Source organism: Loxodonta africana, chromosome 15 (genome assembly GCF_030014295.1).
Source record: "Loxodonta africana isolate mLoxAfr1 chromosome 15, mLoxAfr1.hap2, whole genome shotgun sequence".
NCBI classification, from domain to species: domain Eukaryota; kingdom Metazoa; phylum Chordata; class Mammalia; order Proboscidea; family Elephantidae; genus Loxodonta; species Loxodonta africana.
In genome coordinates this window covers 48,852,528-48,877,558 of record NC_087356.1, presented here as the reverse complement: position 1 = coordinate 48,877,558, position 25,031 = coordinate 48,852,528, and the positions used below count along the sequence as shown (strand labels likewise).

Sequence of the window (25,031 nt, the reverse complement as noted above, 5' to 3'; positions counted from 1 at the left end):
AGTCGTCATTCTTGCGCCGAGGGCCCGGGGATTTCTGAGAGTTGTAGTCTCCTCTCCTTGGGCCAACTCGCCGGTGTCCGGCCGGAAGAGGGGGGTTGGACTACAACTCCCAGAGTGCAGTGGAGGGGCCGGGCCCTGGCTACCCACCGACCCATGCCAGCCGAGTGGCACTAAGGTCGGGTGCGCTGGCCGCGGCCGCAGTGCAGTGATGACTACCATGCTGTGGAGCGGGGGCCGGCGCCTCACAGTGGCCCTGGGCTGCCTGCGCGGCGCTCTTTGGGCGCAGACTCAGAGGGCCCTCAGGCAGCTGGTCTCCTGCATCGACCGTAAGGTTCGCCCCGGGACGTGCAGGGTTCGGGGCCCGGTGTCCGCCAGGCAGGAGCCCGCGCGCAGTTCCTCTGCCCCGTCTTGTCCCGGGTCGCCGGCCCTCACTGCCCCGAGCTGTCCGGGTCTCATCTGCCGCCGCAGCCCTTCTCGCCCGACCGCTCTCGGCGCGGGGAGCGGGAAGAAGTGCCTTCTGGAAGGGGTGGCCCAAGGCCGACCTTCAACCTGAGACCAGGCTCTCGGGCTTGTACACCGCGCGCCTGTCGAGAGGAGCTCGCCAATGTCTACTGAGCCGGGCCTGCGTTAAGATAAACTGAGATGTGAAAATATTTCGGCGCTATACACAGACTCGGAAACCTTGGTGCTTAGTGGTTATGAGCTACGGCTGCTCCCCAAAACGTCCCCAATTCGAATCTACTAGGCGCTGCTCGGAAACCCTATGGGGCAGGTCTACTCTGTGCTGTAGGGTCGCAGTGAGTCGGCATCGACTCGACGACAGTGGTTTTTGTTTGTTTGCTTGTTTGGATTATACACAGATTGATTGTTACCGATGTTGTTCATTAATGGTTCACATTCCCCTTAAACTTAGTTGGGTTATCTCGTTTCTGTTCCATTATCCCCCTTTTCCGGATAAGGAAATGGATGGTTAGGTGAAGGAACTCGTGGTTTTTTTGTTTTTGTATTTAAATCATAGCAATAGATCATAAAGTTAAAGGAATGTAAAACGCTGGCTGCTGGTGGCTTCGATGAGCAAAAGTTGGAGATAATAAAGGCAGGTTTGCTCACATATGTAGATTTTATAACTTTACACTTATACTTTATAAAATGCCTTTAGTGTTGAAATTCCTGAAGGAAAAATACCTATTATTGCAAATAGAAAACTACCATGAATTACAAACCTGAATGTCTTCCAGGACCAGACTAATAACTTAAAGGTAACAGGTAGTGGAGAGGATCTAGGTGTACTAAGAGGTGCCCTCCTGCTAGTTATGACTCTGCTGCAAGCACTCACTCCTTTCTTCTGACACAGCATTTTATTTATTTTAACAAGTGATGGTTTGGTTTGGGTTTTGTATACAGAGTCGTCACGAATGCCTTAGTTGACCCCCAGTGTCCTAAAATGCCTTCAGGAGGTGCTGCCCTGTTCTAGCATTTATAGTTTGGTAAACAAGAGCACCCTTGTTGATAGCAAAGCAGCTGAGCAATTGTTCTGGCAATAAACATGTTAAACATGAGGGTTTCTAGCACCTAATGCTATAAGTTCACCTCTGAGATCCTCTTTCACTTTTTTTTAAAAGGAATTTTAATTAGTCAGATGAAAAGAAATGGTCTAATTGTGTATTAATGTGTCAGTGGAAATGATCAAATATTTCTCATTGTGGCATATTTTAATGTTAAAAATAACTTAAAAGAATTATGATTGTTTATTATTGTTCAGTTTAGTTTAGCAACTTAAGAAGCATAGAAATAAGACATTGATTTCCCTGTTTAGGTCTAGGTAACTTTTTTCTTGATTGGAACCATTAATAATCTACCATTATATATAATTTCTTGGTCACAGAGCTGTTTATAATACATTTTATATTGTAGCCAATATTTCCACAAGGTTTAAGAGAACTTTTAGTAGGTATTCCATTGGGATTAAATGCTTTATAACAGCACTATTCAATAGAAATATAATGGGAGCTACATATATGTAGTCTGTATTAAAATTTATAGCCATGTTAAAAAAAATAGTAAAAGAAACAGGTAAAATTATTATTTTTTTTAATTTTTTTATTGTGCTGTAGGTGAAAGTTTACAGTTCAAGTTAATTTCTCATTCAAAAGTTTGGGCATACTGTTTTGTGACATTGGTTGCAATCCCCACAATGTGATTGCACCGTCCCCTTTTCCACCCCTGGTTCCCTGTGTCCATTCGCCCTGTTCCTGTCTCTTCCTGCCTTCTCATCCTGCTTTTGAACAGAAGCTGCCCATTTGGTTTCGTGTATCTGATTGAACTAAGAAATACGCTCCTCATGTGTATTATTTTGTAGTCCTGTCTATGTCTGAAGGGTGGGCTTAGGGAATGGTTTTAGCTCTGGGTTAACAGTTCAGGGGCCATAGTTTCGGGGTTCTTCCAGTCTCTGTCAGACCTTTAAGTCTGGTCTTTTTTACATTTTTCTCCTGTTTTCTCTGGGACTCTGTTGTGTTCCCTGTCAGGGTGGTCATTGGTGGTGGCCAGGCACCATCTAGTTCTTCAGGTTTCAAGCTGGTGAAGTCTCTGATTGATCCTTTAGTCCTTTGGGGTAGTATTTGCCCCATGTCTTTGGTTTTCTCCATTCTCTTTTGCCCCAAGTAGGATGGGACCAATATACGTGTCTTAGATGGCTGTTCGCAAGCTTTAAAGACTCCAGACGCTACTCACCAAAGTTGAATGTAGAACATTTTCTTTATAAACTGTTATGCCAGTTGATCTAGATGTCCCCTGAAACTATGGTTCCCAGGCCCCAGTCCCATCTACTCTGTCCCTCAGAGTGTTTGGATGTGTCTAGGAAACTTACGTGCTTTTGCCTTGGTCTAGTCGTGCTGACTTCCCCTGTATTGTGTGTTGCCCTTCCCTTCACCAAAGCTGACCCTTGTCTACTATCTAGTTAGTGATTTTCCCTCTCCCTCCCTCCCCACCTCATAACATCAAAGAATGCTTTTTTCTGTGTTTAAACCTTTTCTTGAATTCTTATAATTTATTATTTAAAGGCATCAATTTTTCTTTGGTCTTCCTTATTCATTGTCCAGCTTTCGCATGCATATGAGGGAATTGAAAATATCATGGCTTGGGTTAGGTGCATCTTAGTCCTCAAAGTGATACCTTTGCTTCTTAACACTTTAAAGAGGTCTTTTGCTAAAGATTTGCCCATGCCCAGTGCAATAAGTCATTTGATTTCTTGACTGCCGTTTCGATGGGTATTGATTGTGGATCCAAGTAAAGTGAAATCCTTCATAACTTCAGTATTTTCTCAGTTTATCATTATATTGCTTATTGGTCTAGTTGTGAGGATTTTTGTTTTCTTTATATTGAAGTGTAATCCACACTGAAGGCTGTAGTCTTTGGTCTTAATCAGTAAGTGCTTCAAGTCCTCTTCACTTTCAGCAGTCCTTTGCTCACACACTTCAGTTTGGATTAACCACATTTCTAGTGCACAGTAACCACCTGTTACCAATGGCTGCTGTATTGGAGAGCACAGGTAGAGAATATTCCATCATTATAGAAAGTTCTAGTGGAGAACACAGCTTTATAGTCACTGTGTTGATTAGATCTGCAGTATCTTGGCTGCCTGCTTAATACTGACATATTTTTTACCTTCAGAATTTGTCTATAGTAATTTCTCTGTCATCTTTGAGTAAAAAGAATGAAAACATTTCCTAGTGCTTTGCACATGAGGGATCCCTGGTAGAACAGTGGTTAAAAGCTCGGCCGCTAACCAAAAGGGCAGCAGTTCGAATCCACCAGCTGCTCCTTGGAAACCCTATGGGGCAATTCTGTTACGCCATATAGAGTCGCTATAAGTCAGAATCAACTCAGTGGTAATGGGTTTGATTTGGGATTTGGTTTGTACATGGAAGGAATCTTGGAGGTCATTTACTCTAATTTCATTTTACAGGTAAGGAAGTATGCTCCTTATCTAGCTCAGTGCCCTAATTTTATAGAAGAGGAAAGTGAGGCTTGGAGAGGTACCTGGCTTACTGAAAGCTGCACAGTTAATAATTTCAGAACCAGAGTTCAAAAGTCTAAGTTCAGATATTTTGACCCCTTGTCCAGTGCTCTGTAACTACAATTTGCTGCTACTTCCCGACTGTTCCTTAAACATGGAGATTCTCACATGGACCTGTTGATTCTCTTGTTGGTCTTCTACCTTATATTCATTTGAAGAACTAAATACTAGGTTATGCTATGCAGAGTTTTGGGCCCTGTTTTTATCTATCTTTACTTTTTGTGTGTGTGTACTAGCTTCTTGTGTTCTGCCGGTAATGCAGGCAAAAGTCATGAAGCCTGGTTTTTGTTGTTTTGTTTTTAATTTATAGCATATTTTTTCTGGGAACTTAGGTATTTTTAACTTCATCACCATGCTTTCCTGTGTATAATTTATTTTTTAACTTGTCCTTTTCTTTCTTTTTCTCCTGACAATGCTTTCCTTTTTGCTATTGTTATCTTTTCTAAAATTAACTGAGTATTTGTTATCTATAGAAAAAGAATGTATAGTTGTGCTGTGCATACTCTTTAGCATATGATTTGCCTAAAAGGATTCCTGTTATTTACTTAGGATGCAGTTTGAGTCTGTTTCTTGAACTCTTGTGTTACGGGTTGAATTGTGTCCCCCCAAAATGTGTCATCTTGGCTAGGCCATGGTTCTCAGAATTGTTTGATTGTCCTCCATTTTGTCATCTGATGTGATATTTGTATGTGTCGTAAATCCTGCCTCTGTGGTGTTAATGAGGTGGGAGTAGAGGCAGTCATGTTAATGAGGCAGGACTCAATCTACAAGGTTAAGTAGTGTATAAAATCAATCTCTTTTGAGATATAAAAGAGAGAAGCAAGTAGAGAGACATGGGGACCTCATACCACTAAGAAAGTAGAGCCAGGAGCATGTATCCTTTGGACCCTGGTCCCTGCACTGAGAAGCTCCTAGAGCAGGGGAAGATTGATGACAAGGACCTTCTCCCAGAGCTGACAGAGACAGAAAGCCTTCCCCTGGAGCTGGCACCCTGCATTTGAACTTCTAGCCTACTAGACTGTGAGAGAAGAAATTTCTATTTGCTAAAGCCATGTGCTTATGGTATTCTGTTATAGCTACACTAGGTAACTGAGACACCTTGGTTCCTTGAACTACTTGCTTTAGGGAGTAGCCATTTACTCTATGGAATAATAACAACGGTTAACATTTATTGAGCTCTTACTAGGATGGAAATTCTGTAGCACTTCTCTCTGTACTGTAGAATGTTTGCATTATTACTGTTTATGTCGTCCTTTGAATGAACCATATTCATCTTTGTTACTCCAATAGTGGTACATAGTAGACGCTCAATAAATACTATTTTGTGAATGATCTTTGAGCTCTGATCATCAGCAGCACTTGTGCAAGAATATTGGAACAAATGGCCTGATTCCCAGTCAGGGAACCATTAATTGTTATCCCTCACCATATTCCTGAGAGTAATACCCAATATAGGGGCCCGCTGTGGGCTTCTGAAGCCAGCCTAATCTTTAATCCTCGCAACTATTCATTTCTGAGTTTCCATTTTTAGTGAGAGTACTAATCTCGGAGAGAAGTGCTTTTTCTTGGCTTACACAGCCAGCAGTTACTGAGGCCCAATACTACCACAGGAGGAATAAACTGCCACCTGTACTTCTGTTCTCTAGAAAGGACTCTTCATAGCTATTAAGCCTTGAAATAAATTATTTTTGAGTAATGGCCTCATAGTCTTCCTTTAATGGTCTTTAACATTACATCATAGTGACCAAAGTTTTAGCATTGAAGCAACAAAGTACAATGCCTTAGAAGGTGTCTTAGTTATCTAGTGCTGCTCTAACAGAAATACCACGAATAGAAATTTATTTTCTCACAGTTTAGAAGGCTAGAATTCAGGGCACCAGCTGCAGAGGAAGGCACTCTCTGTCTGCCTTGTTTCTTTTCAGCTTCTATTCCCAGGTTCCTTAGCAACCATGTGGCATGTATCTTCCCCATCTTGGCTAGCTTGCTTGCTTAAATCTGCTCTTTTATATCTCAAAAGAGATTGATTTCAGACACACTTTACACTAATACTGCCACATTGACATAACAAAGAAAACCCATTCCCAAATGGGATTATAACCACAGGTAGAGAGGTTAGGATTTACAAAACACATATTTTGGGGGACACAGTTGAATCCGTAACATTCCACCTTGTGGTCCCCAAAAATTCATGTCCTTCCCACGTGCAAAACATATTCACCCCATCACATCATCCCAAAAGTCTTAAAGCCAAGTTCAAAATCTCATCTTTTGAATCATCTAAATCAAATACCAATGATAAAATAAAATTTTTAATAATTTATATATATATATATATATATATACTTAAGGTATATTCCATCATGGGGCAAAATTCCTCCTTATCTGTGAACCTGTGAAATCTGGAATACAAGTTACCTGTTTCCGGAGTAACAATGGTGGAACAGGTACAAGGTAGACATTTCCATTACAGATAGAAGAAAATAGAGGGAAAGAAGGGATAACGGGCCCTAAGCAAGTCCAAAATTCAGCAGAACAAATTTAGCTCTCAAGGCTTGAAAATCCTCTGTTCTTAAGGACCATCTGGGCAAGGGCTCCACCCTCCAGACTCTGGGTGTTGGTCACACTCTCTGGATGCTGGGTCCAGGCCCCTTAGTCCTGGGCAGAGGCCCCAGCTTCTGACTGATACGGAAACATGGTCCCCTCGGCTTTGGGTGGCCCCATTCTCCTAGTCCATCTGAGTGGCTCCATTCTCCTGCTTCTTGGCCATATCAGCACTGCCACCTCAGCCTTGGGCAGTGACCCCGTTCTCTTGGCCTACCTGAACAGCATCTCCACACCCATGACCCAGTTGGTGAAAATCTGACCCTTTGAAACGTAATAGGCTGTGACTCCACCCTTTGAAATGAGGCAGCACTGCTTCCTGTGCTCATTCCAGCAGTTCTGCTGCTCCCCGAGCTGCTGCGGCCATGGTCCTTTGCTTTTCTTGGAGAAAACAGATGTAGTTCCTTCGGTCTGTTTCCTGCTTATAAAATTTCAAGAGGTAGAGAGCTTTCCTGCCTTTTGTCCTGTCTTTGTCACCTTCAGGCTAAGCTGATGGCTTTTCTGCTGTGGTCATAGGCTTCCACCGAACATTTGAACATAATTCAGATAAGTTCTTTGTCACTGCATAAAAGCATTGCCGTTCCTCAGTTGTCCAATCACGTGTTCATCGTTTCCTTTTAAAGCCTCACCAGAAGCACATTTAACATCCACACGTCTAGCAACATTCTGTTGATATCAGCCTGAGTTACCTAAACCCAACCAAAACCAAACCCACTGCCGTCGAGTCAATTCTGACTCATAGCAACCCTGCAGGATAGAGTAGAACTGCCCCATAGAATTTCCAAGGAGCGCCTGGCAGATTTGAACTGCTGACCTCTTGGTTAGCAGCTGTAGCACTTAACCACTACGCCACCAGGGTTTCCGTTAGTTATCTAGTGCTGCTGTAATAGAAATTCCTCAAGAGGATGGCTTTAACGAACAGAAATTTATCTTCTCACAGTTTAGGAGGCTAGAAGTCCGAATTCAGGTGCCGGTTCTAGGCGAAGGCTCACTCTCTGTGTCTGCTCTTTGGGAAGGTCCTTCCTGATCATATGGCTTCTGTCTTCCCCATCTCAGCTTGCTTGTTGGCTTAATCTGCTCTTTTATATCTCAGTATCGATTGGTTAAGACACAGCCTACACTAATACTGTCACACTGACATAACAAAGAAAATCCATCTCCCGGTAGGATTATAACCACAAGCAGAGGGGTTAGGATTCACAGTATGTATTTAGGAGGACACAGTCCAACCCGTAGCAGAAGGGAACAAAGCCGTTGCATTGTGTCTTACCCCATTGCGTTTTCACAGCCACCAGTGTACCTCAGGGTTTCACTGTTTCTCCAAGTACAGGCAAACATTTCTTTCTTTGTTTTTTCTTAGCACACCTGAAACAGGTGGTCTTTTCAAAATGATCATACTAAGAGACAGCAAAAGAGAAATAAACACAAGCTGCATGAGTCTGATTAGTCCTGTACACATTGCTGATCCCACTGCTGTTACCTGGCTCCTAGAATTTGTGGTCCCATCGTGTTCAGATTCTCTGCATTATTCCTTGCTAAAAGATGGCTGCCTTTCACGGCAGCTTTGCCTAGCTTCCTGACATTTAACTTCTGGCTGGTATCTAGTGGAAAGTCTTCATCCTCTTGGAAAACATAAAAAGCATTTTAGTCCTCCCTTAACTAGCTAGTTGACATGCAGCTCTGCTTTCTAATTCAGTCCTACCTCACTCTGTAATATTTAAAAAGTATGTAAAAATTAAATTCTGTGTTTAGGCCACTGGAGGAGCTGGCTTCTTAAAATCTGCAAAGTAATGATACTTTGAATTGAATCATATATATATCTTTCTTCTAAAACTCTTACTATCTCAGTTGGTCTTCTAAAATGAATATGTTGGTGCAGACACGTATGGACATAAAAATATATACTTAACTAGGGTAGGAGGACACCAATACAGAAAAAATAGACAACCCAAAGGGAAAGATGTTTACTGCAATTTGAGGCTCAATGTGTATTTATTATCTTTTTAATGTGGATTTATGAGCAGGAAGAGATGAAGAAGAGTTTCAAAAGAATAAGTAGCTAGAAGGAAGTGAGGTAAGCTGAGGTAGGAGGAAAACAGGAGCAAAGTTTGACCAGTAGCTACGCTGTGCACAACCCACTGTGCTCTCTTTGGCCTGTTTGCTTCCCCCTTCTGCCTCATTCCTCTCACTGTCTGTCTGGGCCTCAACTGTATTTTCCTAAGTGGCCAGGATAGAGATGTCTGGGAAGTAGCCATATACTGTCCTGTGTTGATCAGGATATAAGTCAGAACTGTCCCTTCTGCATCAGAAAAACTACGTAGTGCTGGACAGTACCTTTTTCTGTTAAAGGCTGTATTGTGTGTGGGAAATGCTGTCTTCATGTGTCTTAGTTATCTAGTGCTTCTGTAACAGAAATACCACAAGTAGATGGCTTTAACAAACAGAAAATTTATTTTCTCACAGTTTGGGACGCTAAAAGTCTGAATTCAGAGCCCTGGCTCTAGGGGATGCTTTCTTCTGTTGGCTCTGTAGGAAGGTCCTTGTCTTTTCAGCTTCTGCTTCCTGCTTCCTTGGAGATCTCCGTGTATCTGGGCATCTGTTTCACCCCATCTCTCCTCTGCTCTGCTTTGCTTGGTTAATCTGTTTTATATCTCAGAAGAGATGGACTCAAGATACACCCTACCCTAATCCTGCCTCGTTAATGTAACAAGGACAACCCACTCATAACACCATGTCATGGTGCTTCTTGTTTTTGGTACTCTTCCCTAGCCTCTGGCCTGGGACTGAGTATATGCAATCCTGCCCACAGCTTCCATAGGACTCAATGAAGAGCAGAAAGAATTTCAGAAAGTGGCCTTTGACTTTGCTACCCGGGAAATGGCTCCAAATATGGCAGAGTGGGACCAGAAGGTAGGAGTTTTACTTTTGGCAAATGCCTCATGCAGTGACCCTTATCTCCTTATGACCCTAACTGCTCAGTGTGTGTTCTCTACGTTTCAGCTCTGACTTTCCAAGTCCTGGTAATGAGGTGATTCCTTTCATCAAAGGCATTCTCGTCATCCTCTAGTATCTTTTCTCTTTTTTTAAATTGAACAAGAATTTAAACATACTTAAAAGCTCAGCTACCAACGAAAAGGTCAACAACATCGGGATCCACCATCTGCTCTTTGGAAGTCCTGTGGGGCAGTTCTACTCTGTCCTATAGGGTCACTGTGAGTCAGAATCGACTTGACAGCAACAGGTTAAAGCCAAAGTAGCTGTATAGATAATAAAAAGAAGCATTTTAATGTCAGAAAAACAGTCTTTGAAGAGCGTGTTTTACCTAATTTCATTGTGGGATGACAAATAGACACATTAAAAGAATCCCTGTACTCTCCCAAGTGCAAACATCCTGATCCCCTCCATGCATCCTCCCAGGAGAACTCCGCCTATGGATCAGTTGCTGATGAGCCTGCTGTCTTTTGTACACAGGAACTGTTCCCAGTGGACGTGATGCGGAAAGGAGCCCAGCTAGGCTTTGGGGGGGTCTACGTTCGAACAGATGTGGGTGGGTCTGGACTGTCACGGCTTGATACCTCTGTCATTTTTGAAGCCTTGGCTACAGGCTGTACCAGCACCACAGCTTACATAAGCATCCACAAGTGAGTACCCAAGCTTGGAGAGCACAATGAAGTGCTCACAGGGGTTGATTAGGAACTTTCACATCCATTAAAAAAAGAGAGAGAGAGAGACATCTTTTTAGGCTAATAGCTCTTGAGGAACTAGACTGTTAAAGTTCACGCTAAGTCTGCTACCACCTGTTGGACTTGAAGATGTCTTCTAGTTCATTGCTAAAGAATCGAGTTTGCCAGCCTTCTTCCAGGTTCTAGACTGAGCTGGTACCAACAGACTTCCACAGAGTGGTCAGGGTACTGTTAGGCTTTCTCCCCACCCAGAGGTGAAACCTCTGATAACTGAGGGAAGTAACAGAAAGTACATATAATTGACTATTAGAGAGCTCATGTAACCTAATGGAAAGTGGTGTCAACACCCAGGGGAGAAATTCCTTGCCGCAGGCTGTCTCTGGGTAGCACATGTTCAGCGATATGTTTTAATTCAGTACTTCTTTTAAAATTGAATGTCCTTAATTGTGATTATTTTCCCTTCCCACTTTTCTTCTGTTGCACTCTACTCTGCTGCCCTTTGTCCTCTTTTCTTCACAAATTTTCTTTCCTTTTCCGTCTTCATTCCTGACAATCATCCTTTCTTTCTGTTGGTGTACCTGTCAGCATGTGTGTCTGGATGATTGACACGTTTGGAAATGAGGAGCAGAGGCACACATTCTGCCCCCGACTCTGCACCATGGAGAAGTTTGCTTCCTACTGCCTCACTGAGCCAGGTGAGTGTAGGGAGAAAGATGTGACACAAAGGACTCCTCATCAGCTGACATCTGACCACTGCTTACCAAGAAGTTTGGTCCTGGGGCAACAGAACACGCGGCCTGAGGTCTCCACGCTCAGGCTTCTGGGACAGGGTCTCCCTGGCTCCCTGCAAGACAGCATGTTGGGAGATGGGGAGTGGTCTGATTGGTGTAAGTGGTTTTTTCACCAATTACAAGACATTCCTTTGGCAGTGTGGATCTTAAAATATCAAACTAAACCGTTCATATGAGAAAATATCATAGGAAAAGGAACAGAGCTGGGGCTCCCGTGACTTCACAGACCCTTTCTGCCCCCTTTTTCTCTGCCTCAGGAAGTGGAAGTGACGCTGCTTCCCTTTTGACCTCAGCTAAACGACAAGGAGATCATTACATCCTTAATGGCTCCAAGGTACCAAAGTGTGCTCTCTTCTCCCAGAACTTCTAGGTTGTTCACCTCTTCCCCCTGAAGCTCCTTGGCTTCTGTGAGTTACTATTCCCATAGGATTTTTACATGCTGGAAGGGAACATCTGAACTGTTTCCCTCTATTCACCTCCTCTGTTTCTGTCTCTTTTAATCTCATTCCAGATAATTGCTTTCATTTTTGTTTGTCCTTTTTATACTCTCATCAGCTAGGTCCCTAATTCCTCACTTTCAGTGCAGCTACTTTTGATCGCATCTCACTCTCTCTGTACATTTATCTCGTAGTACCCTGTTGCTGGAGGACCGCAGTGGTTCTCTGACCTCAGGTCCTAAGAACTCAAGCATTCCCTGAACCCTGTGCACTCCATCTCCAACCCCACAGGCCTTCATTAGTGGTGGTGGTGAGTCGGACATCTACGTGGTCATGTGCCGCACCGGAGGACCAGGCCCCAAAGGCATCTCATGCATAGTTGTTGAGAAGGGAACCCCTGGCCTCAGCTTTGGCAAGAAGGAGAAAAAGGTGAGTGGCTCTTGGACAGGAAATAATTGGAGTTATGAGGCTCTGCCACCTGCCAGACCAGCGCCTGCTCTGTTCTAGGAAATGCCTTTGAGGCCATTGCTCCTATTAGGACTTTCGACAGGAGAATATAAAATACAACAGAGCATTGTTAAAGAAGCACAAGGCTATGGGAAGGTGGCAGAGTTTGCCAGGAAGTTTCATAAACAGCCTGTTGTTTTAGCCTGAGGTGTTTCTCTGCTGTCTCTCCTGCCTCTGCTTTTGGCCTATATTTCTTAATCAGCTTCTTATTTTGGTACACCCTGTTACCCCAGGAAGAGGTACTTACAGAAGATCTGGTGTTGACCACAGCCTTAGGAATGAAGAGCATGTGAGCCATTTTCTTGTCTTAAAACATAAATAAAGTAAAACTTGTTGAATGTGTTTGTTGGTATTTCAGTAATAAAAGAGGGGCATCATTTCCGTAGGTACTTTGAGAAGTAAGACATCCTAAACTTAGGAAGCTCTATAGCTGGGCCATGAACAGTAGAACCAGGATTATGTAACTGTTGTTGGTGGTAAGGGTGAGACCTATTCGGATTTTTTAGTCCCCATGAACAGGACAGTCATTTACCTCCAGTTTGTACTGTTAGAGTTAGGATTTTTGAGGAGATGTCAGGTAATGAAATAACCTCTAAATGTGCTTCTCACGCAGCTTAAGGGTTTTCACATTTCTCCGCATGATCCTTCCTGATCCTTTTATAACTGCCAAGGAGTTGTGAGTCTCAGTGTCCCTCCTCTTTTATATCACTGCAGATAGCAGGTATTTACTAGAGTCCTACTATATACAAGGCTTTATGCTAGATCCTGGGGGATTCAACATTGCAGGAGTCACTCTTTGCCGTGTTTGAGGTCCTAGGCATATGCTGCTTTAGGCAGTCTGGGGTTATAAGACATGCGCTGATTTATGTGGACCAACTCATAGTTTTACAAGATCAGGTTATACTGACTGATGATTGTTTCAACCCACATAGACAGTATCCAAGTCAATGTTTGTGGTATCTTTTGACAGGATACCAAAGCTAACAAGTTTAGTGCCTACAGCAGAAGTGTGAATAAACTGCATAAGCTAAAAGTTTGTCTTTTACCCTCCATTTTCTTTTTCTCTCACCTTTAAGCATATATATTGTTCTTTCATTTTTTTTGTCTTATTTATGTGTTCTTTTATAACTGTTAATATTGCTCTAGCTATTTTTAAATGTATGGGGAATATGGAAGGATCTTCTCCACATTCATTTGATAACTAGCATGTGCCTATTGTGTGCCAGTCACACCTCTAAGTAATGGGGTGGACAGAGCACTGGACAGGAAGGTCACACTCTGCCACTGGGGGATTTACATTTGATAAGCAAGGAACAGACAACACACTCATCAGTGAATAAACAGAATGCCTTCCACTAGTGTCAAGTGTTAGGAAGGAACTAAAATGGAATGCTGTGAGGCCCTGATTAGTAAAAGCAATGTTGAAAGAGAAGAACAAAGTAGGAGGACTCACACTTCCTGATTTTAAAACATATTATACAGCTACAGTATTCAAAATAGCCTGGTACTTGTATAACAGTGGACACATAGAACAGTTGAATAGAATTGAGAGTTCAAAAATAAACCTACACATCTGTGATCAGCTGATTTTTGACAAGGGTGCTAAGTCCACTCAATGGGGAAGGAAGAATCTCTTCAATAAATGGTGTTGGGAAAACTGGATTTCTACATGCAAAAAAAATGAAAAAGGATCCATGCTTCACACCATACATGAAAACAAATTTAAAATGGATTAAAGACCTAAATGTGTGAACTAAATCCATAAAATTCTGAAAAGAAAACGCAAGAGCACTGCTGTTGGGCCCCACTTTTAACAATAAGTTATCTAAAAAGCACAGACAGCAAAAGACAAATCCCAGGGACCTCATAAAAATTAAAAACTTGTATTCATCAAAAGACTTTACCAAAAAAGTGAAAAGACAAGCAGTCCACTGGGACAATATCTTCAGAAACCGTATATCCAATAAGAATCTAATAACCAAAATACATGAAACTTCAACAACTTAACAACAGAAGACAAACCAGTCATAAAATGGGCAACGAACTTGAATAGACATTTCAACAAAGAGGACCTTCAGTGGCCACCAAACACATGAAAAGATGCTCAACATCATTAGCCATCAGAGAGATGCAAATTCTGGCAGAGACAACAGCAATTACAAAATTCTTGAAGTGGGTATAAGGTTAGCTTAACTGAAGAAGTAAAAAAAAAAAAAAAAAAAAATGTGGCCAGAGGGCAGTGAACAGGAACATAATGGTATGGGATGAAGTGGACAAGGTAGGCAGCGCCTTGTGGGCCAGGGTGAGGAACCATTGTTTGATGCTCAGGGCGATTTAAGCAGCTGGTCTTTCTCCTACGTCATGACAGTCTTTCCAGCAAGCCTGTGCTTTGACTTGGCATATGTGTAATGCATATAGCTGGCAACTTTAAATCACCAGTTTTGCACTGATTTTATTGCAGGGTAATAAGGACTTGCTTTTTCTTGGATAAGCCAAAAAAACTAAACCCATTGCCATATAGGGGATTCCAACTCATAGTAACCTTGTAAGACAGAGTAGAACTGCCCCATAGGGTTTCCAAGGAGCAGCTGGTGGATTTGAACTCCTGACCTTTTGGTTAGCAACCAAGCTCTTAACCACTGTGCCACCAGGGCTTCTTGGATCTAACTATAAAAAGTTTCTGTATATCCTGAATAAACCAAATTCTTTGAAGGCCAGGGTAGCAGAGGCAGGGGTTTGGGGACCACGGTTTTAGGGGACATCTAAGTCAATTGGCATAATAAAACCTATTAAGAAAACATTCTGCCTCCCATTTCGGAGAGTGGCTTCTGGGGTCTTAAACTCTAGCAAGCAGCCACCTAAGCTACATCAATTGGTCTCAACCCACGTGGAGCAAAGGAAGATGAACACCGAAGATACAAGGTAATTAGGAGCTCAAGAGACAGAAAGGGCCATGTAAACCAAAGACTACATCAGCCTGAGACCAGAACTAGATGGTGCCCTGCTACAACTGATGACTGCACTGACAGGGAAAACAACAGAGAATCCCTGATGGAGCAGGAGAGCAGTGGGATACAGACCTGAAATTCTCAAAAAAGACCAGACTTAATAATCTGGCTGAGACTAGAAGGACCCCAGAGGTCATGGTCCCCAGACCTTCTATTAGCCCAAGACAGGAACCATTCCCAAAGCCAACTCTTCAGACAGGGATTGGGCTGGACTATAAGATAGAAAGTGATAATGGTGAAGAGTGAGCCTCTTGGATCAAGTAGACACATAAGACTATGTGGGCAGCTCCTGTCTGGAAGGGAGATGAGAGGGCAGAGAGGGTCAGAAGCTGGCTGAATGGACACGAAAATAGGGGGTGGAGAGAAGGAGTGTGCTGTCTCATTAGGGGGAGAGCAACTAGGAGCATATAGCAAGGTGTATATAAGTTTTTATATGAGAGACTGACTGGATTTATAAACTTAAAGCACAAAAAAAAATTTTTTAAAAGACAAGCTTCTATATAGAAGAATGAGTTCTGTCATGGAAGGAGTGGAACCAAGAGCTCTTATAAGAGAATATCAAGATAATACATAGAAGAGGAGAGGTAACTGGTAGGAGTGGGCTCTGGTGGTAGTGATCCGGGTATGCAAAATCTTCAGAAAGATGGAAAGGTCATCTGCTGTTACTGGCCGCAGCTTCCCAGGGGCTGTGATAGGATTAGGGGAAGAGGACTGCATGGGGGAAGAAGCCAGATGTTTTCACAGTAAGGAGTTAGAGGGCAGGCATTACAAGATAACAGCTGTTTGTATTTGTGTCTTTTATAATTAGGTATTGTTAAGATAAAACTTTCTGTTCCATTCTTGTTTTCAGATGTTTATATTCTACTTGGGAAGATAAAAATAAGTACACAGAAAACAGAAAACTCTTCCATTAGAGCCACTGGGAGGTTCCAAACTTGTAGAGACTATGGGAGCATAAAAGAGAACAAGATCAGTGATAGCTCAGGTGATTGGGAAGGCCTCTGGAGATTTCATTTAAGTTGGACTTTAGTGGAGCCTGGGGATATGGAGGGTTTCTCAGTGGAGGGACCAGACTGAGCAAATGTATGAGTTAAAAATAAAACCCAAAGGTACAGTATTTACAGTTGACTGATAGAAAAGAAGGCTGGGAATGAAGGATTTGGCCAACTTTTAGAAGATATTAAATAAAAGGCTTAGGGAATAGAGATCATCTTAACAAAATGGAGTTATGTTTTTATGTAAGGAAGTGGCTTGAGGCAGTGGTGTTTTCAGAGTTCTAAGGGAACTAGAAGATGTTATATAGTCTAGTGATTTTCAAAATCTGCCTCACCCAGCCTTGAAGTTCTTTGAAGCCTGGGAGTACCCAGAAGAGGAGATGAAGGGAATCAAGTAATGAGGGCCTTTATTATGTAACATCTGAGTGAGACTGTTAGAAGAAAGAGGCTCTGCTGGCTTTCTGGCCCACATAAGGCAGACCTGAGGCCACAGAGAAGTTCAGTGGTTTTTCCAAAGATGAAAAATACAGCTAGTTAGTCTTATAACATGACTACATCTTAGGGGTTCAGAATTTTCTCTGAGCTTATTACTGACTTATCAGCGATGTCCTGCTAAACCCAGCTCTCTGAAAAACAAAAATCCTCACTGGTGGTGTTTGTAATTTTTGTGGGATAAATACTGCCTTCATGGCCAATTTCACACTATCAATACTAGAGAACTGAATGCTAAGTTAGGAAGAGATGTGTACAGTCTGCTCTCATGTGCAGGTGTTTGCACATCCCTGGATTTCTACAGCTCCACGCGAGAGAAGGTGTGTGCACCACCACCACCCCCCACCCCGCCACAGTCTGAATGTAGTACCTTTTATTAGCACTGCACTGCTGTTGAAAGGGGAAGTGGCTATTAGTAAGGCTTTCAGAATTAAACTTCTCCAAGTCGTCCTTATTTTGTCGATGTTATTATAAAAGTGTGCTTGTAGAGGCACCAGAAATGAGGGCATGTCCTACCCCAATCCTAAAAGAGATTGCAAGTAGTATTGGGGATAGATTTGGGAAGGATAGAAATTAGAAAGTGATTCTCTTACTATGTTTAAAAAATATAAGTGAAAAAAATCTGTGAGAGTTGTTGTGTGCCGTCAAGTTTATTACAACTCATAGCAACCCTATATGACAGTAGGACTTCCCCATAAGGTCTCCTAGGCTGTAATCTTTGTGGAAGCAGATCACCAGGTCTTTTCTCTCACAGAGCCACAAGTAGGTTTGAACCACTGGCCTTCAGTTAGAAGCTAAGTGCCTAACCATTGCGCCACCAGGGCTCCTTGTGAGAGTTGACAAGTCTTTAAACTTTTAATGTTTCCTCATTTTGAGTTCTCAAGGGTCTAAGTCCCAGGGTAATGGAACCTGTACTTCACAGGCTTTAGCACGAGAGCATGCTGCCCTGAGGGGTGAAGGGTTGGGCAGCCAGACAGTCCCTGATTTTTGCCAGGTCGGGTGGAACTCCCAGCCAACACGAGCCGTGATCTTTGAAGACTGTGCTGTACCTGTGGCCAACAGAATTGGGAGTGAGGGGCAAGGCTTCCTCATAGCCATGAAAGGACTGAACGGAGGGAGGATCAATATTGGTGAGAACATGGAGGGGTCGGCCGGGAGGTAACAGGCACTGTCCCTCCTGGCTCTGTTGAGATACCAGCCCTCTTCCTTACCAGCCTCCTGCTCTCTGGGAGCTGCTCATGCTTCAGTCATCCTCACCCGAGACCACCTTAATGTTCGCAAGCAGTTTGGAGAACCTCTGGCCAGTAACCAGGTAACTCCCAGGTGTCTGTGCATTTACTTTCCACTCTTTGTGGCCCATGAGATTTCTGTGGCCCACGTTCTCTGGGAGAATGAGGGTGTAGTGTACTTCATTTCTGTTGATGACCTTTTTTTTTAATTGTACTTAGATGAAGGTTTATAGAACAAACCAGCTTCTCATTAAACAGTTAGTACACATATTTTATGACATTAGTTAATCCCACAACATGTCAACTCTCTCCCTTCTTGACCTTGGGTTCTGTATTACCAACTTTCCTGTCCCCTCCTGCCTTCTAGCCCTTGCCCCTTGTCTCGTTTTGTTTTATGGGCCTGTCTAATCTTTGGTTGAAGGGTGAACTTCAGGAGTGACTTCATTTCTGAGCTAAAAGGGTGTTCAGGGGCCATACTCTTGAGGTTTCTCCAGTCTCTGTCAGGCCAGTAAACCTGGTCTTTTTTTTGTGAGTTAGAATTTTCTTAAGCTCTGTGCAGGACCCTCTATTGTGATCCCTGTCAGAGCAGTCAGTGGTGGTAGCCGGGGACCATCTCGTTATTCTGGACTCAGTCTGGTGGAGGCCGTGGCAGATGTGGTCCGTTAGTCCTTTGGGCTAATCTTTTCCTTGTATCTTTAGAATTTCTTCATTCTTCTTTGCTCCTGAAGGGGTGAGACCAGTGGAGTACCCTAGATGGCCACTCACAGGCTTTTAAGACCTCACACTAATCACCAAAGTAGAATGTAGAACATTTTCTTTATGAACTATGTTATGCCAGTTGAGCTAGATGTTCCCTGAGACCATGGTCCCCACAGTCTTTAGCCCTGTAATTTGGTCCCTCAGGGAGTTTGGATGTGTCTATAGAGCCACCATGACCTTGCCTTGGACAGGTTGTGCTGGCTTCCCCAGTGTTGTGTACTGTCTTACCCTTCACCAGTTACCACTTACTGTCTATTTAGTGTTTTTTCATCCCCACCCCTCCATTCCCTCATAACCATCAAAGATTGTTTCTTTTTTGTGTGTAAACCTTTTCATGAATTTTATAATACTGGTCTCACAATATTTGTCTTTTTGTGATTGACTTATTTCACTCAGCATAATGCCCTCCAGATTGATCCATGTTATGAGATGCTTCACGAATTCATCATTGTTCTGTATCGTTGCGTAATACTCCATTGTGTGTATGTACCACGGTTTATCCATTCATCTGTTAATGGGCATCTAGGTTGCTTCCATCTTTTTGCTACTGTGAACAACGCTGCAATGAACATGGGGGTACATATGTCTATTTGTGTGATGGCTCTTATTTCTCTAGGATATATTCCTAGGAGTGGGATTGCTGGATCATATGGTATTTCTATTTCTAGCTTTCTAAGAAAGCCCCATATCATTTTCCAAAATGATTGTATTATTTTGCATTCCCACCAGCAGTGCATAAGAGCTGATGACCTTTTTTTTTTAAGGAAATAATAGTATTAAAAAGTACAGGGCAAGTGGAATGGATTTGGAGCTTACAAAGCAGTAAACTTGCTCTGCAGAGGGAGCAGATGAGACTTTGGGTAACTTAGAAAAGACACTTCATTAGAGATTTTTCTTAGCGGGCCCCAGATCAGTGATGGTCTAAGCCCCTCTGTCTCGTTGGTTCTCTTCTTCCCTATTGCTGCAGTACCTGCAGTTTAAACTGGCCGATATGGCAACCCGGCTGGTGGCCTCACGGCTCATGATCCGTAACGCAGCCGTGGCCCTACAGGAGGGGCGAGAGGATGCTGTGGCCCTGTGCTCCATGGCCAAGCTCTTTGCCACGGACGAATGCTTTGCTGTAAGTGATGATGCCCTCTGGCTGTCCTGGGTTGTTGAGAGGCATACGTCAACTTTGGAACACAGCAAACTAACCCATGAAGGGCCTGCAGAGGAGCTCTCATAGCTGACTCTTGGGCCTGCTCCATGCCATTATACATTTCAATATGTCACTGCGGTTTGGCTGTGTTCTAAATAAAACACTACCTCTGGAAGGTTCAGAGCAGCCTTTTGTTCAAATTCAGCACCATGCCATGTTTAAAATGTCAGGGGAAAGTCATTCCCACTCTGTGGCTGTGTTGTCACTAGATGGCACCTTAGCTTCATGTACTTCCAGCCAGGCTGGTTGTGGGCAACTCCTCCCTAACCGATGATCAGTAAGAAAGATGGGAGTCTGAGTTGTCTGTGTGGTGGGAGCGCGCAGGCTCAATGGATGAGCTTCATTTGTTGGCTGGGAGCATGTGGACCGTGGAGCCCCTCTGGGGCTTGGCTGTTAGCTGTGGGTTGTTCTTCCTCTTACTGGTTTACAGCAGGCTGCTGGATTTGGGCTAGGGGTGGGGAGAGATGCCACTTGTTCTACAGTTTGGGGCAAGTCAAAGTTATTTAATCCCTTTCTCACTGCAGATCTGCAACCAGGCTCTACAGATGCACGGAGGATATGGCTACCTGAAAGACTATGCTGTTCAACAGTATGTGCGGGACTCCAGAGTCCACCAAATCCTAGAAGGTAAAAATCTCCAGATGTCGTTCTTGTCCCTTCAGAGTGGTTCCCAGATCAGTACCTTCCCCAGCCTGTCTGTCCCCATGCTGATTGATTGCTGCTCCACGTTCCATTGGGTCCTGCCTGTCTTTTGGTTTCCTCTTTCCTTCCTTTCCCCATCCCTGCTCTGGAAGTGGCCTGTTGGTGCAGTAGAAAGAGCCACCAGCCTGGGAGTCAGGAAGCCTGGATTGTAGCCTTGGCTCTTCCCTGTCACCATGAGTAAATCATTTAATCACTCTGAGACTCTCTCTTTATATATTTGAGAGAAGGGTCAAATAGATAATACATGAGAAAGCACTTTGAAAACCACAGCAGTGATTATTCTTTACTATTATAAAGTACCTGGTTCTGAACTTCCGTACAGTAATTTACAGTGTAAATGTGAAGCCAACATGATCACCAGCAGCTCTACAAATAACTTGCCAGGTGGTCTAAAAGATACCCATTATCAGCATTGTGGTGGGTTTTGAATAAAACAGATCATCAATATCTGAGGGTCATCTTCGTAGCCACAGACATTCAGGCCAGAAAATACAAATGCATTTTCGTCAGGCTTAGAGCATGGCCTCCTCCACTCTCTATAGCCAGTGACTAAGTCTTGAATAATGTGACTCTGGTCCAGGTAGTGTGGTGCCTGGAGTTGTTAAACTATGAATAGCAGATGGGGCAGAGGCTTCCGTAAGCGACTTTTTAGTGAAGTAGCGTGGGGCTGCTTTAACGGGCACAGGTAAGAAAGGAGAAGCCTGTTAGCAGGTTGGTCTCCCCTGCCTCTCAAACCAGTCCTTCTCCAACTTGAGCTTGCATCAGAATCACCTGGAGGGCTTGTTCCGTCACAGGCTGCTGGGCCTTACCTGCAGAGTTTCTGATTCTGTCGGTCTGAGGTGGGACTGGGCATTTGCATCTGTAGCAAGTTTTCAAGTGAGACTGCTGCTGCTTGCCTGAGAATCACACCTTGAGACCTGCTCTAGAGTTAGGTCCTCATTACGTGCATCAGGACTAGTCTGCAATAGGCTTATCCCTCGCGCTCAGTAAATTTCCCATGGTGTCATTTCTCCTGTTACTCCTGAAAGTACTTCTCACCCCGACTGAATATAGGAAACTTCACCTTTATTCTAACTCTGTCTTTTAACCTTGCTCTCATGGGAAAAGAAACCCTGGTGGCGTAGTGGTTAAGTGGTACAACTGCTAACCAAAGGGTCGGCAGTTTGAATCCACCAGGTGCTCCTTGGAAACTGTCTGGGGCAGTTGTACTCTGTCCTATAGGGTCGCTATGAATCGGAATTGACTCGGTAGCACTGGGTTATCATGGGAAAAGCCAAAGAGGTTTACCTTCAGATCATGCCATCATCCATGCGTAGAAAAATTTGGGCATTGACCACTTCATCAGTTTGTTTCATCATGGACTTTACTTTTGGATACAATCTGAAATTTTAGATTTAGTTTTATTTCAGACTGTATGCTTACTCATTTATCAAGGGGATTGTGTTTCTCTTTGCGTTGATGGTCACTGCTAAAAATAAAGCAAACCCTTGATCCCCTCCTTTCAAGGAAAATGCTTTTGTTTTAAAATGTAGTTTTTTGATAACCAAAGAAATACTATATTATTGTAGAAAACTTATAAAATATAGGAAAAATAAAACTCATGTTTCTACATCTGCAATTAATATTTTGGTAGATTTCCTTTGGACATTTTTCTGTGCTTTCACGGATACATTTTTTTTTTTTTTTAAGTTAGAATCATAGTATATTAAAAAAAAAAAAGGCTGTTGCCATCAAGTCTGTTGCAACTCATAGCGCCCCCATAGGACATAGTAGAACTGCCCCAGACAGTTTCCTAGGAGCAGCTGGTAGATTTAAACTGCAGATCTTTTGGTTAACAGCTGTAGCTCTTAACCACTGTGCCTCCAGGGCTCTGAATTATACTATATATAACCAAAACCAACAAACCACTGCCATTGAGTCTATTCCAACTCACAGCGACCTTATAGGACAGAGTAGAACTGCTCCATAGGGTTTCCAAAGCCGTAAATCTTTACAGAAGCAGACTGCCACATCTTTCTGCATCAGAGCAGCTAGTGGGTTCAAACTATGAACCTTTTGGTCAGCTGCCAGGCACTTTAACCACTGCACCACCAGGGCTGCCTTTATACTACAGATACAATTTTATATTCTGCCGTTTTTTTAAGTAATACATGTTTACCCTGTCAGGAGAGTTTTTTTGTTTGTTTTTTAAAGTAAATGTGATTCCTTATTTTCTGATCTTTTTTTATACTTTGGGGAGAAGTCTTTGATAATCCCGTCCCTCCCAGTGATGAAAGAACAATCCTGGTTTAATCCATAACTGTCCTAAGCTAGGCTTGCCACACCCTGCCGAGAGCTTAGAGAGCCCTCAGACTTGATGCTGCTAAGTCCTTTACTCTTTCTCCCTCTCAGGTAGCAATGAAGTGATGAGGATGATTATTTCTCGAAGCCTGATTCAAGAGTAGTACCCAGAGTTGATATTCCGGCAGGTTTCGTACACAGTAGGACTCAGTGTTGAATGGGTCCAGGTGGATGTTCTGCTATAAATGACTCCTGGATTGAAGGCTGGGCTCTTGTAGGGCTGGACCATCACCTCTATATGTGGGCAACAGCTTCTACTCTAGGAGTGGACACCAGCAGAACTGACGGAGCAGCCCTGATCAGAAACAGCACAGAAGACATACTGCCTTGTTTTCCTAATGCCAGAAATGTGACTCGTGAAGAATCACCATCAAACCAAAAGTCCTTTCTGGGAGCCACATTGTCTAGATTTGTGTGCATTTTGCTGGTTCACCGCATCCCTCTTCTAGTCATCTGGGTACTTTCACTGAGGGCTTTTCCTATTAATAAAGCAAAGGTGTGGGAAAGGGGAACTAGAGAAAAAACGGCCTCCTATCTTGTTCTCTGTATCTGGACTGAAGATGCAGGTTTCGTGAGCAGCACTTCTTTTGAGTATAAATCAAGATATAATCAGTGCTTGGGAGACCCTACTGCTGAGCTGTGATGTAGAATGTGTCTTCACTCTGGACTACTCAAAATCAAGGGGTGAGATTATTTGGAAATTTCCATTTATATGCTAATGCTAGGGGAGCAATAAAGTTGACTTGAGTAATGACAGGAGTATTTGTTCTTTGTCCTTTTTAGAAAAATGTGGTACCTGTTCCGTTGCTGTCGAGTCGATTTCAACTCATAGTAACCCTATAGGACAGAGTAGAACTGTCCCACAGGGTTTCCAAGGAGAGCCTGGTGGATTCGAACTGCTGACTTTTTGTTTAGCAGCCAAGCTCTTAACCACTGCACCCCCAGGGTAGTAGGGGAATGATATTCGGGGTTTCCGTAACTCTTCCTGATAAGTACTCTGAATAAATTTTTTCCTATCTGGATTTTTCTTCTCTTTTTTGAAGTTGCCTTCTTTTTAAATACAGGTATGCTCTGATTTACAACAGGGTTTTGTTCCAGCTACTCCAGCATGAGTTGGTTCTGACCTAAGTCGAATGCCTCTTTTTTTTGGTTTTCATAGTGTGTTTATATGGCAGTATTTTTGAACATCTGCGATTGAACATTTGAGAATGATAACATCAGCAAATTACACACCGCAACATTGTATGTAAAAAAAAAAAAAAATGATAAGACGTACAAAAAAACCCCAGACAAGTCAAAAGTGCAGTTCTTCGTAACTGGAATACGTCGTAAGTTGGGGACTACCTGTACTTTTAGCCACTGTATTGGCAAAATCTACCCCTCTCTGTATTGTTCAGTTCTACTAAAGTTTATTTCTATTTTTTTAGCTAAGCCTTTACAAGTATTTATTTTATCATTATATTTGATTAAATATTTCATTCAATTTTGGACTAATAATCAAAAAACTTCTCCTTGCCCAATTTGGCTTCTAAAATGTGTAAAAAAAAATGTAGGCCCCTTTAATTAGTACTAGCTTTTCAAACTCAGCATTGTTCATGATTTATGAAAATAGATTTAAAGTAATATTCAAAGATAGAGACTTTTTGGAGAACACTATTATAAATGATCATTACATTATCCCACCCTGTCATCTCTTTAGAAAAAAATGTGCAAGATTTCCTATTAGCTTCAGGTCAGTGTTTAGAGAGATCAAAATATGCTTCTTTAACTACAATAAATACTTCCTTTTTTGGATGCATACTGTATGTAAGGAACTGTGTTGGACACTGCAGGGGGACAGGATATGAGTATCCTATAAAGTTTAAAGACCTTATTTTAATAGGTGAATTAAGACAGCTCTAGTTCAAGGTAAACCAGTTAGTAGGCCTAAAGAGGTGTAAGATTCTTCTACCACACTTTAAAGTCGTCAGAGTCTGAGAATATATCTGATTCATTATCCTTAGTGCCTTCCTGGCACTTAGGAGGAACTCAGTGCTTACTGAACAAACAGAAAGACTGGGAAAAAGCCATCCTCATCAGTGAGATACTAATTGTAGCTACTGGCAAACCCCATGCAGAAATCAGCAAGACAGAAGTCAACTATCTGGACGAGCATGGACCTCCATGGAATTGTACTGAGTGAAAAGGTAAACTCAAAGGTCACATACTGTGTGG

At 42.8% G+C, this 25,031-nt stretch overlaps 1 protein-coding gene across 3 annotated transcripts; it reads left to right on the top strand.

Moving 5' to 3' along the window:
- Positions 1–45: 45 nt before the first annotated feature.
- ACAD8 (acyl-CoA dehydrogenase family member 8) lies at positions 46–24,553 on the top strand. Of its 3 annotated transcripts, none has more exons than XM_010597105.3 (11): positions 46–326; positions 9,486–9,586; positions 10,148–10,317; positions 10,945–11,054; positions 11,408–11,484; positions 11,879–12,016; positions 17,584–17,719; positions 17,804–17,901; positions 19,545–19,697; positions 20,300–20,402; positions 22,869–24,553. In XM_010597105.3, exons 1-11 carry the CDS (start codon positions 209–211, stop codon positions 22,919–22,921), a joined length of 1,257 nt encoding a protein of 418 aa, XP_010595407.2. In that variant the 5' UTR covers positions 46–208; the 3' UTR covers positions 22,922–24,553. The 3 variants fall into 3 exon arrangements, with proteins under 3 accessions (XP_010595407.2, XP_064124913.1, XP_010595410.1); XM_010597108.3 differs by having other exon boundaries at positions 214–331; positions 22,869–24,551; XM_064268843.1 differs by lacking the exon at positions 19,545–19,697 and having other exon boundaries at positions 22,869–24,551.
- The last annotated feature ends 478 nt before the right edge of the window (positions 24,554–25,031 follow it).